Source organism: Alexandromys fortis, unplaced genomic scaffold (genome assembly GCF_014885135.2).
Source record: "Alexandromys fortis isolate MF-2015 unplaced genomic scaffold, M_Fortis_MF-2015_v1.1 scaffold_29, whole genome shotgun sequence".
Classification (NCBI taxonomy): Eukaryota; Metazoa; Chordata; class Mammalia; order Rodentia; family Cricetidae; genus Alexandromys; species Alexandromys fortis.
In genome coordinates this window covers 737,183-753,310 of record NW_026067891.1, presented here as the reverse complement: position 1 = coordinate 753,310, position 16,128 = coordinate 737,183, and the positions used below count along the sequence as shown (strand labels likewise).

Genomic DNA, 16,128 nt, shown 5'->3' with positions numbered 1-16,128 from the left:
CCTACATAGCAGCTCACAACTGTCTATAATTCCAAGATCTGACACACTCACACAGGCAGACATGCAGGCCAAACACCAGTGCACATAAAATAAAAATAAACTGTCTGAAAAAAGAAATGTTCAGAACATGAGCCTGTGAGGAACCTTCTAGATTCAAACCCTGACAAGAGTGTTGAGTCTCTGAGGACAACAGCCTGGTTCACAGACGTCTCCCCAGGGCGGCGCCTGGCGTGTCGGGAGCCCTTCGCAATTGTTTGCTGTGGAAGTAATGTTTACCTGATTAACATTGGCAAACACTCTGTCCGCGTCAGCTGCTATTCCTGACACTTAGCAGATGTTAACTAGGACAGTGCCCACAGCAGTTTGGTGTAGTTGGAGCTGAGCATGCTCCGTCACACAGGTAAGGTCTTGCAGTTGTAAAGGACAGCTGGTGACTTGACTCTGAAGTCTGTGCCCTTGACCATTCTGGGAAGCTGCTTCTAATGAGTACAGGAAAGAAACACGTCCCAAAGAGGGGCTGGAGAGATGGCTTGGTGTTTAAGAGCACTGACTGCGCATCTGTAGGACCCGGGTTCAAATCCCAGTACCCACGTGGCAGTTCACAACTGTCTGTCACTCCAGTTCCGTAGGATCTTTCGCTCTCTTCTGGCCTCCAGAGTCACTGCACGCTCATGGTGCTCAGACATGCGCAAATAATAATAACTTGTACACATAAAAATAAAGGTAAAAAATAGAAATAGAAAGTGAGGGTGCAGGCTGGGGGGCATACTTTCATCTCACTTTGTCACGCACACGTGTACGCTAGCACACACACACACATGCTAGTGGCTTCTCGGTGTAGAAAGAACATAGGCTCACTTGGGAAGGGCATCTCTTTCAGTGGCAGCAGAGATCCTGGCCAAAGAGAGGTGCCAGTTGGCAAGCTGTTTGCTGCCACCTCCATTCTGGCAGCTTGAAGCCCTCAGCAGAGCTGGCTCTGAGCAGCCATCCCTCTTCCTGGAGGGGTAGACAGTGAAGCCAGCTCTGATCTGCCCTTATGCCTGGACCAGCCTGCATGGATTAGCCTTGCTGGTGTGGCACATGGAGTGTTTGCCCAGTGCCTGACCACCCTGGGAGGGCCCCAGGTCCAGCTCTCTGAGGGTCTCAGCATTTGAGTAAGACAGAGAGACTTCTCTCCACCCACATCGGTGAACTGATGCAGTGCAGGCCACACTGCCTGTTACTCTTGACACACATCAAGGCCTGGTCAGCCTTGGCAGGGCTGCCCACACACCAGCCACCTGCCCGGGGCCACCTGCAGGGAGCTGCCCTGTTTAACTGGCCCTCCGTGAAAGACTGTCCTCCATCCCCTCCTCCTCCTAGGGACCCTGGGCTCTGGGCAGGCAGAGCAGATGGTTCTCCTCAAGAGCTGCTAATTTGGTCAATATGTGGGGTGCCCTGATGAAAGCCTTGTACCCTCGGACGCCTAGGCCTGCATGGTTCCTGCCACCTCTGCTTTAGCTGCTGGTGCAGTGTCCTGCTTGGGTCATGTGGTACGGAGCTCAGAAGCTGTGGGGATCTCGGAGCTACTCCTCGTTCCCAGAGAACTGTGCTCTGGTAGAGAATGACTAGGAGGGCGAAGAGGCCGCGTGGCTCGTTCTGAACCTGCTGTGGTGCTGCTGCTGGTGGCTGTGGTAGTGGTGATGGTGATGGCAGTGATCTGGGGGTGGTGGCTATGGTGATGTGGTGATGGTGGCAGTGATGGTGGTGATGGCTGTGATAGTAATGATGGTAGTGATGACTGCTGGTGGTGGTAACGTCAGTGAAGACAGTGATGGTGAAGACAGCAGTAATCGTCATTCCGATGATGGTGTTCTAATGGTGATGGTGGTTGTGGTAATGGTAATAGTGGTAGTGATGGTGTTGATGGTGATGGAGGTGGTCGTACTGGTGATGACAAGCTGTTTTGAACACTCAGTAGAGTACATAGGACAGCCATACTATTATCCCCACTCCACAGACGAGCAAACTAAGGCACAGAGAGGGTCTCTTGACACACCCGTGTTGACAGCGGGAGCTGGATTTTACCCAGGTGGCTTAACTCTGTCACCTAGTCAACACACTTTACCCTGCACATCCTGGTGACCAGTTGGTTAACTCTGTGAGTAGCCCACTCGGGACTTCTGGAAGCATGCAGCAGCCAGAGTAACACGGTACTGGGTAGCAGAGCCTCTGAGAATAAATAGGGAATGGCTCTCCTCTGGCCCAGGTCACGCTCATGCTCTCGACTGCCCTGTGTGATGTGTGCTGCCCTCCACTGCCCCAGGCCATGGGCGCTGCTCTCATTCCCCAGGCCGTGCCCCGGGCCCTGATGCTGCCTAGGCTCCCTCTCAGCTCCTTTGTCTCCCAGGCATTGCTGGAGGCCCTCCTGCTCTTCCTCCACCCTTTAAGCCCAGATCTACCTCAGGGTCTATGAAGGCCATACCTTTGCCCAACACTCTGTACCAGGAGTTTTCCCTGACTTTCCCCCACGGGTCCCCGGGGTCCCTGCTTGAATGTGGCACATCCCCTCTCAAAAAGCCCCAAAAAGATGTAGGAAACTTGTGCCAGCCTGACCGTCATTTTGTCACGGGTTTTCTGACTCCTTTGGCGAAAGGCCCGACCAGGCCCTGGCACATGAGGTCACATCCTTGGAGTTGCTGCGTAGCTGTGTCAAGAAAGCAGTGGAGGGGGCTGGAGAGATGGCTCAGTGGTTAAGAGCATTGCCTGCTCTTCCAAAGGGCTTGAGTTCAATTCCTGGCAACCACGCGGTGGCTCACAACCATCTGTAATGAGCTCTGGTGCCCTCTTCTGGCCTGCAGACATACACACAGACAGAATATTGTATGCATAATAAATAAATATTTTTAAAAAAAAGAAAGCAGTGGATGAATGGGAAAATTCACAGCTCCACGAGATTAGATGAGCCGAGGTCAGACTGGCCCAAGAAAATGTGACAGACACAACTCATTAAAGGAATGATAGTTGTGGCTTTCAGGGGAACGAGTCGAGTAGGAAGTGGCTTGCTGGCTGTCCACCAGTGACCTGCCTTACTGACCGAGTTTTATGGTGCTAGGGGTTGATCGCAGGGCCTCACACGTGTTAGACAAGCGCCCTGCTCCTGTTCTGTACCCAGACCCAAAGGAAACTTTTATTCATTTTCATTTTCTGTGTGAACTGGGCCAGGCATGCTTGTGCCATCGTGTGGAGGTGAGAGGACAGCCTGTGGGGGTCATTGGGGATGTGGGGACCCAGCCGGGGTCCTCAGGCTTCCTTGTCAGTTGTCTACCTACTGAGTCATCTCGCCAGCCCCAGAGGTGCTTTAAATGTCCAGACCGGAAGGAATGACTTCTCGTGGATTTGCCAGTTCTAAATATGTGGTTTTTTTTTTTTAAATTTTATTTGTGTGCATGGTATTTTGCCTGCACATGTGCCTGTGTATCACACGTATGCAGTGCTCATGGAGGCCAGAGGAGGGTCTCAGATCCTCCGGAGCTAGAGTTAGATAGAGGTGGTCGTGAGCTGCTTTGTAAGTCCTTGGGAATTGAACCCGGGTCCTCTGGAAGAGCAGCTAGGGCTTTTAACTGCGGAGCCATCTCTCCAGCCCCCCAAATATATCTTTAAAGTGTGAGAAATGTAGTTTTTTTTAGTTATTAAGACTTCTGCAACAAGTTTGTTGGCACCATTCCTCCCCAGATAAGATTTCTGATGACAGCAGCGGGTTTCACCAGAGCCCTTCCCTCTCACCTCAGATGAGCAGATTCCAATCCGATGATGCCCTAAACCGCTGGCATTCCTTCCCCTCTGCCCACGGTGACGAAGGGGCTGTGGAGTCCCACCCTGGCCACTCCCTGTGCCGGAGAGGAGGTATCTGCAGATGGTGTCTTCATTCAGGTGCTTCTCCAGGGGCGTCAGGCTGACCAGACACCCCCAGATCTTTTGCCTGTAGAAGAGCACTCTCTCTTGAGAAATTCTACTTGTGTAAAAGCCCAGAAGAGAGTACAGCCCACCGACAGGAGTCTCTGCATTGCCCTTCTGAAACCAAGTGTGTGTTTCTGCCCAAAGACAAGTGACGTAATATTGTCCCTAGCTATTCACCTCATAGTCACCCAGAGCAGGAAACACCTCCATGTGCCCAGCAGCAGCAGGACGGCTAACAGACGGTAACGTGTTTTTCCAGTGACACAGTGTACTGGAAACAGGAGCGTGGAGTGGGACTCAGTGACAGAAAGCACCGCTTAGCCTCCATCCCCAGCATGGAAGGATGGGGCCTGGCAGTGAGCTGAGCCTCGGGACATCTACTCAGGGCAGTGGATGATCCTCACATCTGCCACAGAATAGAGTCTTGGGGTCTGGGGGTGTAGATCAGTAGATAGAATCCTAGCCTACTCTGCACAGAACCCTGGGTCCAGCCCCCGGCATTGCATAAACTGGGTATATTGGAGCATGCCCGTGATCCTGGCACTAGGGAGGTGGAGGCACAAGGATCAGAATTCAAGGTCATCCTGGCTACATAGGTAACTGGAGACCAGCCCGGGCTACATAAAAATCTATTTTGAAGGAGAAAAAAAAAAAAAAAAAACTAAGACAAGTCGGAGTGAAGCAAAGTTAACAAACTTATTAAGCAGGAAAATAATATCTGTTTAGACGGAATCACGTGACTGTGGGAGATACATACCTAAGACCATAATGACACTGACCCACACAATGTGAAAAAACTTAAATTAGCAACTAGTTCAGGGTCAGAGGGTGCTGGCATACTCCTTGTTCCCAGAATTCTGCCCTTGAAGAGACTTTGTAGGAACATGGTGTAACTGTGTGTGGGAGGATATCTTAGTTGTTATTCTGTTGCTGTGATGAGATGCCATGACCAGGGTTTGTTGGGGACATAGAGTTTCAGAGGGTTAGAGTTCATGACCCCCAGTTAGGGGAGCATGGCACTGGGCTGGCAGGCATGATGCTGGAGCAGTAGTGAGAGTTCATATCTCCATCTCAAGCATGAAGCAGAGAGAATACTCTGGAATGGCACAAGTCATTTGAAACTCGGAAGCCCCAGTGACACACCTCCTCCAATAAGACCACGCCCCCTAATCCTTCCCAAACAGTTCCACCAACTGGGGACCAAGAATTCAAACATATGATGAGCTTAGCAAACTGCCACATTCTATTCCCTGGCCCCCAGAGGCTCATGGCCATGTCAGAATGCAAACCATATTTAGTCTGTATTATTCCGAGTTCTCTAAAGAAACAGAACTGGATGGAATGGAGCAGCTGAATGGGTGAGGGCTAGCAGAGGAGAAGCAGGGCTCAAAAAGAAAATGAACACACAAATGGCACCGCCACCCCATAAAAAATCATGGACTGGACCCGGTTTTACAAGGCACTTTCGAGCAAATTGTTTTTCATCTTTATGACTCCCTGTGGTTTCAGCATGGCTGTTTGTCCTTTGGGAGTTCCCCTTACCAACTTCAAGTTCATGCATTGCTTAGGACCACAGCTGGCCCTCTTTGCTGAGGATCAAATCCCATAGCTGCTCCTTCCCCACAGCAGACCCCAAATGGCTCTAACACAGGTGTGTCTTCTTCTCAGCATCCCTTCGTTAGCAATGTCACCAGTAACAAGGCTCTTCGGGAGCTGGTGGCTGAGGCAAAGGCCGAGGTGATGGAGGAGATTGAGGATGCCAGGGATGATGCCAGGGATGATGGAGAAGAGGAGGATGCTGTGGATGCCTCCTCGGTAAGTCTGAGGGATGAGGAGGGGGGCTAGAGAAGGCTTCCTTTCTGCCTCTTGGGGCCAACTGGCTGGGAGCCCCAAATACCCATGCCCAGGGTGAGGCTGAGCAGCTGTTGGCCAGATCCAGGTTCTCGAACATGCAGGCCCTAGGGCTGTCCTAGGGTCCCTGGTCTCACAGTTCATCCCAGGAGCTTCTCATAGGTTATTGCTCATCCTAGAGGGTCCCCAGTAAGTCAGGATGAGCTGTCATTGAGTTGTCACGGAGCTGAACCTCCAGGCCCTTCCCATTTATTGTCTTTTTTCTTTTTTTTTCCAACACCCCCCCATCTGCCCCTTTCACTAGGTTACATCTCAAAGCACCCATAGTATTGTCTTTTTATTTATTTATTTTTGGCTTATGAGACAGGGTCTTACTGTGTAGCCTTAGCTGTCTAGGCACTCACGATGTAGACCAGGGTGGCCCTGAACTCACAGAGACCCGTCTCCCTCTGCTTCCTGAGTGCTGAGATTAAAGGCGTGCACCATTGTGCCTGGCTCTTTTTGTTTTTAATTTTAAAATTTTTAATTAGAATTAGGCTTCGCTGTTAAAATTTAAAACAAAAATCTGGTTTTGGTTCTCCTTCAGACAGAAGAGGTCCCTGGCCCCCCTCCCACTCCCAGTTGTCCCCCCCACCCTGTGGCCTCCCTTCCACCTCATGCCCCATGTAGACACTTAGTTTCCTATTCACAGAAATAAGTATTTGGTTTCATCATAGTGATGTTTCCAGTACTTTCCACCCCACAAAAACTAAAATGCAAGGGATGGGTGGGCTGAACCCAGACAGGTAGGACTGATCGGCACTTTTTTTTTTTTCAATGTGAATTGGTTGCCATCTAGAAATCAACAGATAATCATGTGAAAATTCAGATTACCAAGATGGGCATGTCACTCAGCTTGTCTAACATGCCCAGAGCCCTGGCATCTTAGTCCCGCATTCAAACTGGCATGGCAGTGCAAACCTGTAATCCCAACTCTTGGGAGGTGGAGACAGGGGGATCAGAAGTTCATGGTGATGCTTAGCTGCATAGCAAGTCTGAGGCCAGCCTGACCTACTTGGCCCTATCACAGAAAAACAACAAAAGAAATCAATTGTTGAGAAATTGGGAGGCCTGGCCTCAGGTGAGACAGGAGTATTCCCCACACTGTGACAATTGGCTGGGACTCTCAACAGCCAGCCACAGCCTGTTATCCTCGTAGGACAGGAGCAATGCTTTGGTAGAAATAGCAATTAGAGAGAGGAGGTGAGTTCTCAACCCAGTGGCAGCCTGTTGAGGAAAGGCTGTGGGAAGTGTATGGAGACTAGGTTCAGGGTCCCTGCTCTGCTCTGCTGGCCTGTCGCCTGTGGGGCCTGGGCTCCCAGAGGCTCAGCCTTGACTCTTTTCTAGCCCCTGGCCAACCACATTCAGGACTCTGCTGGTGCAACTGAGCCAAGCCTCAACTCTGACAAGCCTCCCCAGGATTCTTGTGTTACCCTGCCTCCCAGTCAGCCTCGGGAGCCTGTGGACGGTAGCCAACCCTCAGGGGATGGGCCTCTCCAAACCGTCAGCCCTGCGGATGTGGTCCCCAAGAGTGACAATGACTTAAAGGTACCCGTTACCCTCCGGAAGTCCCGACCATTGTCCATGGATGCCAGAATTCATGTAGCCGAAGAGAAACAAGTCACTGGCCAGGCTGAGGACCCCAGTCCTGCAGCCAGCAAGTCCCAGAAGGCAAACCAGAGCCGCCCCAACAGCAGTGCCCTGGAGACCTTGGGTGGAGAGAAGCTGGCCAATGGTGGCCTGGAGCTCCCCAGCTCTGTAACTCCAAGCCATGTTAAGAGGGCTTCAGACTGCAGCACCGTGTCTACCTCAGAGAGCATGGACTACAGCACCTCCCTGTCTGCTGACCTGTCACTGAATAAAGAGACGGGCTCATTGTCTCTCAAGGTAAATTCACCTATCACCCTGGGGCCAGAGCAGGCATGCTGGCCAGTGTGCCATGCTCAGATTCCAGTCTCAAAAGCAAGCAGAAGCTACTTATATTGTACTTGATTTGTATATCCATAAGAGGTGCTGGGGTGAACCTAGAGCCTTGTGTAGGCTAAGCACCACACACATACACACACACTCACACACACACACACACACACACACACACACATCCCCAGCATCTTCTTACTTTAAATGGCTCGTGATTTTTGCTTAATATCCCACGTTTGGGTCAGTATAAGACATTAATGTTGCATGCTTAAATTTTATTTTATTTATAATTTATTTTGTTTTTCTATGTGCATTGGTGTGAGGATGTCAGATCCCCTGGAACTGGATTTTCAACAGTTCAGAGCTGCCATGTAGGGGCTGGGAATTGAACCTTGGGTCCTCTGGAAGAACAGCCAGTACTCTTAACTGCTGAGCCATCTATCTAGCCCCTTTATTTTATTTTTTTTTTAAGATTTATTTATTTATTATGGATACATTGTTCTGTCTGCATGTATGCCTGCAGGCCAGAAGAGGGCACCAGATCTCATTACAGATGGTTGTGAGCCACCATGTGGGTGCTGGGAATTGGACCCAGGACCTCTGGAAGAGCAGCTAGTGCTCTTAACTTCTGAGCCATCTCTCCACCTCCATATGTTCAAATTTTAAAGTTTGGTTAAAGGGCCTAAAACTGGGGAAAGAGCATTCCGGGAGTGGAAGTTCTCTTGCTTGGGGGTTAGCTGCGTGACCAGTGACTGGCAGGTAGACTCAGCAAGGGGAACTGGACTCACTCTCCTCTCTGGCCTCCTGTCTGGCAGCGGGTGACATTAAGTGACTGTAGCCATTCTGTGCAAAGTGCTTTAAGTGGAACCGAAGGGCCGCTTCCTCCCACGATTTCCAGATGGGCAGTAGGGACGAAAAGAAGTTGGCATCTGGCACAAGGCTGTGTGGGTGGAAGCAGGGAGTGGTCAGGCCTTGGGCGGGGCTCCTGTCCTTGTGGGCCTTTAGCCCCTCCTATTCCAGCAGCTAGGGGGGGTGACCCCCTTCCTTGCCTGCCCCTGGCAGTTCTGCGATACCATTAAACTTACTGTTGGCCACCTGAACCCCCAAACAAGACTGACTTAAGGGAGCAGGGGGATGGGGTGATGCTGTGCACTTCTGTATTGCCTTCTAAGACTTACTCAGTGTAACACACATGGTAGAGATTTGCATATCTGTTAAGTATAAGGCAGCAAAGGCAGGAGCAGCCCACCAGCTCCTCAGTAGCCTCTGGATCAGAGAGAGGCTCGGTCAAACAGACGTGTCCACGGCAGCTTTTCTCTTCATTTCTTCAGAACTGACACAGATTGTTGTTCACCATAGTTGTCCAGCTGTGGCCAGCGGCTTTTATGAAGAAGTATCATCCTGTACTTCTTCCTCCTAAAAGGGCACTAAGTGGGGCTGGAGATGTAGGTACCACCCTTGATGGTAGGGTGCACATGGCCCTGGGTTCAATCCCCAGCACCGTTTAAAAAAGAAGGCTCTGAGTGCCCAGAGCCCAGGTAAAGTGTTCTGGGCAACAGCATACAGTGTGAGGTGCCAACTCTTAGCCACCCTGGTGTGCCCACTCCTCTTGAAGGGGGTGGGAGGCCCATGGGCCATGATAGAGAGGCAGGGCTGTGTTCTAGGAGGAAGGATTTCAGGAGTTTGAGGCAGTGGGTAGGACAGAGGCCATCAGATAACCACTGTAGACCCCTAAGCCCTCATCTGAATCAGAATCGAGCACTTCCTCCACGACACCTTCCAGGGCCAGGTCCTCCCTAAGCAGACTTTATAGAACTTCGCTGGCTAACTGAGGCCACCAAATCTAATATGGACTGTGCTCTGTGGTCATGACTGACAGAAGTAAATGCCATGCCTTATGTACCCCATGTGTTTCTCATCAAATCTGCATGACCACCCAAAGAGGCAAGTTCTGTTTTGACACTCCATGGACAGTGTAGAAGGCTGAGATTCAGGCAAGCCCAGAGTCTTGTCCAGGGTCACAAAGCCAGCAGTGTTCTGTGAGGATGAAAACAGCCCTTTTGGATGTTGAGATAGTGTTTTGTAAGAATGCCTCGGTGAGGTAAGAGCCTTGCATGGTGTCTGAAGCCGAGACCAGCAGAAGCCAGGGGGTCTAAGGCCAGACGCTTAGATCCTGTTTAGGAAGCTGGAGGACGGGGCACTGTGGATGGCTTCATCCTTCCTGGGCTCAGGCTGTGGACCTCACCCTGTCTCCACCGTGGATTTCTAGCTGAGCTTGGTCACGTTCTCCTTGCCAGGGCTCAAAACTGCACAACAAGACCCTTAAGCGGACCCGCAGGTTTGTGGTGGACGGTGTGGAGGTGAGCATCACCACCTCCAAGATCATCAGCGAAGATGAGAAGAAAGACGAGGAGATGAGATTTCTCAGGCAAGTCTGGGGAGGCACCAGTGTGGGAACCGGTGGAGGTGCCCTGAGGATGCTGGGTATTGGGCCTGTCTCCAGTGTGAAGTGGGGGTTGAGGCAAAAGGAACGTGGTTTTACTTGACACCCCTTCTCCTGCATTCATCTATCCACACATCTACCTATCTGTCACCCATCTCTTTTGTCCATCCACTCACACATGCCCAGTGACCCATCTACCCAAATCTATCTGCATATCCATGTCTGTACTTCTCTGTCTTACCTAATTCCCATCCATCCATCCATCCATCCATCCATCCATCCATCCATCCATCCATCCATCCATCCACCCACCCACCCATCCATCCATCCACCCATCCATCCATCCATCCATCCATCCATCCATCCATCCATCCATCTATTCATCCATCCATCCACTTATCCATCCATCTATCCATCCATCCATCCATCTATTCATCCATCCATCCATCCATCCATCCATCCATATACCCACCCACTCATCCATCCATCTACCCACTCATCCATCCATCTACCCACTCATCCATCCATCCATCCATCCATCTATTCATCCATCCATCCATCCATCTATTCATCCATCCATCCATCCATCCACTCATCCATCCATCTACCCACTCATCCATCTGTTCACCCCCCTACTCTTATCTATACTCGTCTACCCATCTATCTGTCTATTCACCCATTTAATCCACCCACCTATTCGCTTGCCATTCATCTCTCCATACATCCACCCAATTATTGACTCAGGCATCACCTACCACTTAGGTCCAAATGGAAGTCCAGATACACGAAGCTATCCCCCACATCGAGTTTATACCTATGGGTTCCAGACATGGTATACAAGCTAATTCTTGATTGTGCTGCACACTGCGAAGGAAGGAATGGTTAATACAGCTGTGAGTGCCTGGGCTGAGCAGAGATTGCTCGTAGGGACCATTACCATCACCCTGAGCTGAACTTGACAGATGAGATGAATCCCAGCACTGGAGGAGTGCCGAGGGAATCTGCAGTTGCTGAGGCCCTGGTGGGTGACCTGGATTTGTATCAGGATCTTAGAGAAAAGGACTTCAGTATGGAATGCCAGGACAAATGACGTTGTTACAAACATCCTCATCCAATCCAGAAGTGAGAGTAGGGTACCAAAAGATATCAAGGTATTGCCAGTATCTTTCAAAATGTTCTGCTAATTTATATCAGTAACACATGGAGTATGAATTCCCCTACATGCCTGTCTGTTTAATGAAATGCTTTTTCTTTTATATTTGTATTTCTTATCATATAAATAATTTTAAAGTTTCTTCTTAATTTTATACTCATTTGCTTTATGTCTTTTCATATTACGATGTTGTGTACCACTTGTGGGGTTGGTGGTTAGTTCCTTCCTCCTTACTGATTTGTAAATGTTAAAGATTTATTTATTTATTATGTAGACAGCATTCCTTCCATGTATAACCACACGCCAGAAGAGGACGCCAGATCTCATTATGATGGCTGTGAGCTACCATGTGGTTGCTGGGAATTGAACTCAGGACCTCTGGAAGAGCAGTCAGTGCTCTTAACCCCTGAGCCATCTCTCCAGACCTGTAAATGCTCTTTATACATGGAGGATGCTCACCTTGTTATCGCTCAGTATATCAAATGAAGCCTGAATCCTGACTGTGTCTCTGCTTCAGTCAGTGGGATTCTACTCCACAACCCATCCCTTTGTGACCCTGACTGTGGTCTCAGAGGCGCCCTTCTCACTAGGAAATGTTTGTCTGCTCATCTGCAGGCGCCAGGAACTCCGAGAGCTTCGGCTTCTGCAGAAGGAAGAGCATCGGAACCAGACGCAGCTGAACAGCAAACATGAGATGCAGCTGGAGCAAATGCACAAACGTTTTGAACAAGAAATCAACGTGAGTGAGGGGAGGAGACAGGCCCCGGGGCTCCTGGCCTCCATGTTCTCTTCAGGTGAAGGTGTTGTCGGAGGGGGTGGTCGGGTCACAGTGACCCCCAGTTGCACAGGGACACCCTTAGAGGTGGACTGCCATGCCACTGTCCTGCCAGGCCACACAAGGAAACAACTCAGAGAGGTTAAAAACTTGCCCTGGGCTGGTTCAATCTCAGCACTTAGAAGGCAGAGGCAGGTGGATCTCTGTGAGTTCGAGGCCAGCCTGGTCTACAAAAAAAAAAAAAAAAAAAAAAAAAAAAAAAAAGAACTTGCCCTGGGGCACACAGCAAAGGGTGGCAGGGCCGGGGCTCACATCTGAGTCTAATACAGACTCTGAGGTATGACTCTGAGGTATAAGGCAGTTCTGCTGGATGCCTCTGAGTCTGTGCACCTTCCAGGCCAAGAAGAAACACTTTGATATGGAGCTGGAGAACCTGGAGCGGCAGCAGAAGCAGCAGGTGGAGAAGATGGAGCAGGATCACAGTGTGCGCCGGAGGGAGGAAGCCAAGAGGATTCGCCTGGAGCAGGATCGAGACTATGCCAAGTTCCAGGAGCAGCTCAAGCAGATGAAGAAGGAGGTGATGGGACTCTGGGGGGCGGGATGGGGCGGGGCCTCTGCTCTGAGGATTGGCCTCGTCTTAGTTAGGGCCTCTATTTCTCTGATACAACACCGAGGCCAGAAGCAGTTTGGGAAGGAGGGGTTTGTTTCAGTTAACACTTCTCCTGCCCAGTCCATCATCGGGAGGACAAGGCAGGAACCTGGAGGCAGAAGCTGGTGCAGAGGCCATGGAAGGGTCTGCTTACTGGTTTGCTCATCATGGCTTGCTCAGCCTGCTTCCTTATAGAACCCAGGACCACCAGCCTCGGGGTGGCCCCATGCACAATGGGCCAGGCCCTCCCCATCAATCGTCAGTCAGGAAAATGTCCCACAGGCCTGTCTTATGAGGGCATTTTCTCAATTGAGGTTCTCAGATGACTCTATCTTGTATCAAGTTGATATAAAAATAGCCAGCACGGCCTCCTTTCCTAACAGAGGGGCTGTATGGAGCCAATTACCCCAAGATCTTGGGAGCAGCCCCACTGGGATCCTGGTGTCCCAGCCACAAAGCAATGACACTTTAGTCCTTTCTCTGCCTTTTGGATGCCACCTTCCTGTCTTGTCCTTCCTGAGTGGCTTCTGTTAACTTCTTTCACATCCGCTTAGATGAAAGAGAGCAGGAAAGATGAAAGAGATGGTGGCCTCTAAAGCTTGAGGTGCTTTTCCCACAAGGGGAGGCAATGCAGGAGAAGCCCAGCAGATGCTGTCCCCTGTGCTCCGCCCTCTTTTGGTTGTCCTTCTCCTCCCTCAGTTGGAAGTGGGAGGCAAGGACATGCATGGCCCTGAGATGACATGACCCGGATTCCCAGAGCCATAGCCTGGCAGACTGTGCTCTGCTGGGGACTTCGTACCCGGTGCTGGGTGCTGCTGTCTGCTTATTCACCTCCTTCCTCCTGGGAGTCTACAGAAGGGTGTTCCAGCCCTTAGCTTCCCCAACATGGGGAGGTATGGGCCGCACTTGAGCCCCAGATGCCCTGTGCACAGACAGGGCTGAGATGTCTCCCTCCCTCCCCCGGGAAAGCCCCTTGTGTGTGCTATGCAGGTTCCCTACCACTCAGTCACACCAAAGTTCCCGGTTTAGTTTGACATGGTTTTCCCCCCTCCTTGGTTGTTTTGTTTGAAAGTTTTCACGGGAAGAAGAAGCTTGACATCTGTGTCCTTTCAGCTTCTCCGGAGGACACTGCATTTAGTGTCCCTGGGGCTATTCTTCCAGGCTTGATTGCTGTGGTCTGAGGATAGCCCTCTGCTCAGCAGCTCATTGTAGGCTCACGTTTACTCTCTTTCCAGAACTCTTGGGGTTCCAGTCCCGAGTCCGGTGAACCGTATAGATGTTCCTCACTGACTCACTCGGTGGCACCCCCGGGTTTAAGGCTCCTGCATTTACACAGTGGTGTATAACCCGCACACACTTTCTGAGTGCCTTCAGTCACCTCTAGGTCATTCATGGTTTCCCTTGCAGCGTAACTTCCGTGCAGATGGTCGCTGTACTGTACCGGGAGCTATGGCGAGGGGAAAGTCGGTTCATTAGGTTTCCCAAGGTTTACTCAGTTTGCATGCTGATGAAATTATGTAATGACTTGTTCCTCAGAGTGTGTCCCTGTCGTGAAGCTGAGCTTATTAAATGGTTCAGAGTTCCCTAGCCCTGCATGCCATATCCCTGGAAGGAACCCTGGGGGCTTCTTAGTTAAAAGCTAGATTGTTTTCTGGTGGGAAAAAAGAGGTGCTGAGACATTCAGTAACTTCAAGGACGTCACTGCCCGGGAATGCAGCTTATCTGCCACCTGGTGGAACTCGCTCAGCTCTCTCCCCGCCCTGCCAGGCCTGCCATTCATCGCACAGCTCTGCCAGAGAGCAGTGCTGGCCCGAAAAGGGTCCCGTGAGGCCTTGGGTCTGCTTCTCTGATGAGTGGCCCCACAGGACTCTGCTTTTACTCCTCTTCTGCCTCCTCCCTCTGTCACCAGATGTAAGAGTGTTTGTTGCTTGTGTCTTCCATGTTTTTAACAGAGAACTCAGAACCTGGGCTCTCTGTCTATTGCTGCTTTAATCTGTCCCCTGGACCAAAGCAGTCAGCTTGTAAAAGCACAGTTCTAAGTCTGTGATAGCTCTCATGGTCACTGAGCTGGGACAGGGCACCATACTGACACAGAGGCCACGGTGCACAGATACACTATTCATTTAGGAATTTTACTTAAGCCTGTGCCTATCAACTATGAGTCTTCTGTCCCTGGCTCTCTGAGACGTTGGCCATGTCTACAAACATCTGGGGGCGTGTCACAGCTTGGGGATGGAGTGAATTAGTCTGTTGATCTCACAACCAGGAATACTGCTGACATCCTGTAAATACATAGGACAGCCTGTTCTCTCTCAGGTCCCCAGAGTCAGTCATGCCGCAGATGGGAAATCCATGTAAAGCAGAGAGGCCAGAAAACATGGTACCAGACTTAGCCAACAAAACCTGAGAGCATTTTATAAAAGCCTAGGAATTAGAAGAGAGGGTGAGACAGGCTAGGCTGGTGGACTTCGGGAGTCAAGTGGAAAGCACACGTCGAGGCTGCCATGCTCCTCCAGACGCTCCGGATCCGTTCTGTCTCCAGCAACAGGAGCGGTCTGGTGGCTCCTTTTCCCCAACACTTGGTCTTAGCGACTTTACTGTTTTATTTTAGCCACGCTGATGGGTGTGAAGTGGCATTTCACTGTGACTTTGAGTTTTCATTTCTCTGATGACCAGTGACATGTGTCTTTGCATTTGCTTCTTTGTCACCGTATGTCACTTTTGGTGATGGGTCTGCTCAAAAATCTCTTGCTCCTTTATTTAGCTGGGAGATTGGTTTCTTTTTAGTGAAATCTGACGTTCTCTTTATATTTGGACTGCCAGTACTTTGTGAGGTATTATTTTGCTGTGTTTCTTTTCTTCCCATGCCTTGTCTTATAGTGCTCCTAATAGTGTCTTGTTTTCTTTCCGCGTGATTCTTTTAGGGGCTTATCTAAGAAACCAGGGAATCCTTCCCCAACCCCATGGGATGCAGTCTTTCAGCAGTTTGCCACATTTGGTTTTCTGTTTCTATGTGAGGACATTTTGAGTTGGATTCTGTAAAGGGTGAGATGTGAATGGGTTTGGCTAGAGATATCTGGATGGATGAGGTGTGAATGGGTTTGGCTAGGGATGTGTGGATGGGGTGTGAATGGGTTTGGTTAGAGATATCTGGATGAGTGTGAATGGGTTTGCTTAGAGATGTCTGGATGGGGTATGAATTAGTTTGTTTAGAGATGTCTGGGTGGGGTGTGAATGGATTTGGTTAGGGATGACTGGATGAGGTGTGAATGGGTTTGGTGTGAATGGGTTTGGTTAGGGAATGACTGGATGAGGTGTGAATAAGTTTGGCTAGGAATGACTGGATGAGGTGTGAATGG

General features: G+C 50.3%; 1 protein-coding gene across 1 annotated transcript in view; it reads left to right on the top strand.

Annotated features, from left to right (window-relative positions):
• Stk10 (serine/threonine kinase 10) overlaps positions 1-16,128 on the top strand; it is a 98,885-nt gene that overhangs the window by 62,841 nt on the left and 19,916 nt on the right. Inside the window, exons 8-12 of the mRNA XM_050119841.1 lie at positions 5,608-5,754; positions 7,177-7,716; positions 10,047-10,177; positions 11,961-12,084; positions 12,518-12,697. Coding sequence (XP_049975798.1) covers positions 5,608-5,754; positions 7,177-7,716; positions 10,047-10,177; positions 11,961-12,084; positions 12,518-12,697 — 1,122 coding nt within the window. The remainder of the gene's footprint in view (positions 1-5,607; positions 5,755-7,176; positions 7,717-10,046; positions 10,178-11,960; positions 12,085-12,517; positions 12,698-16,128) is intronic.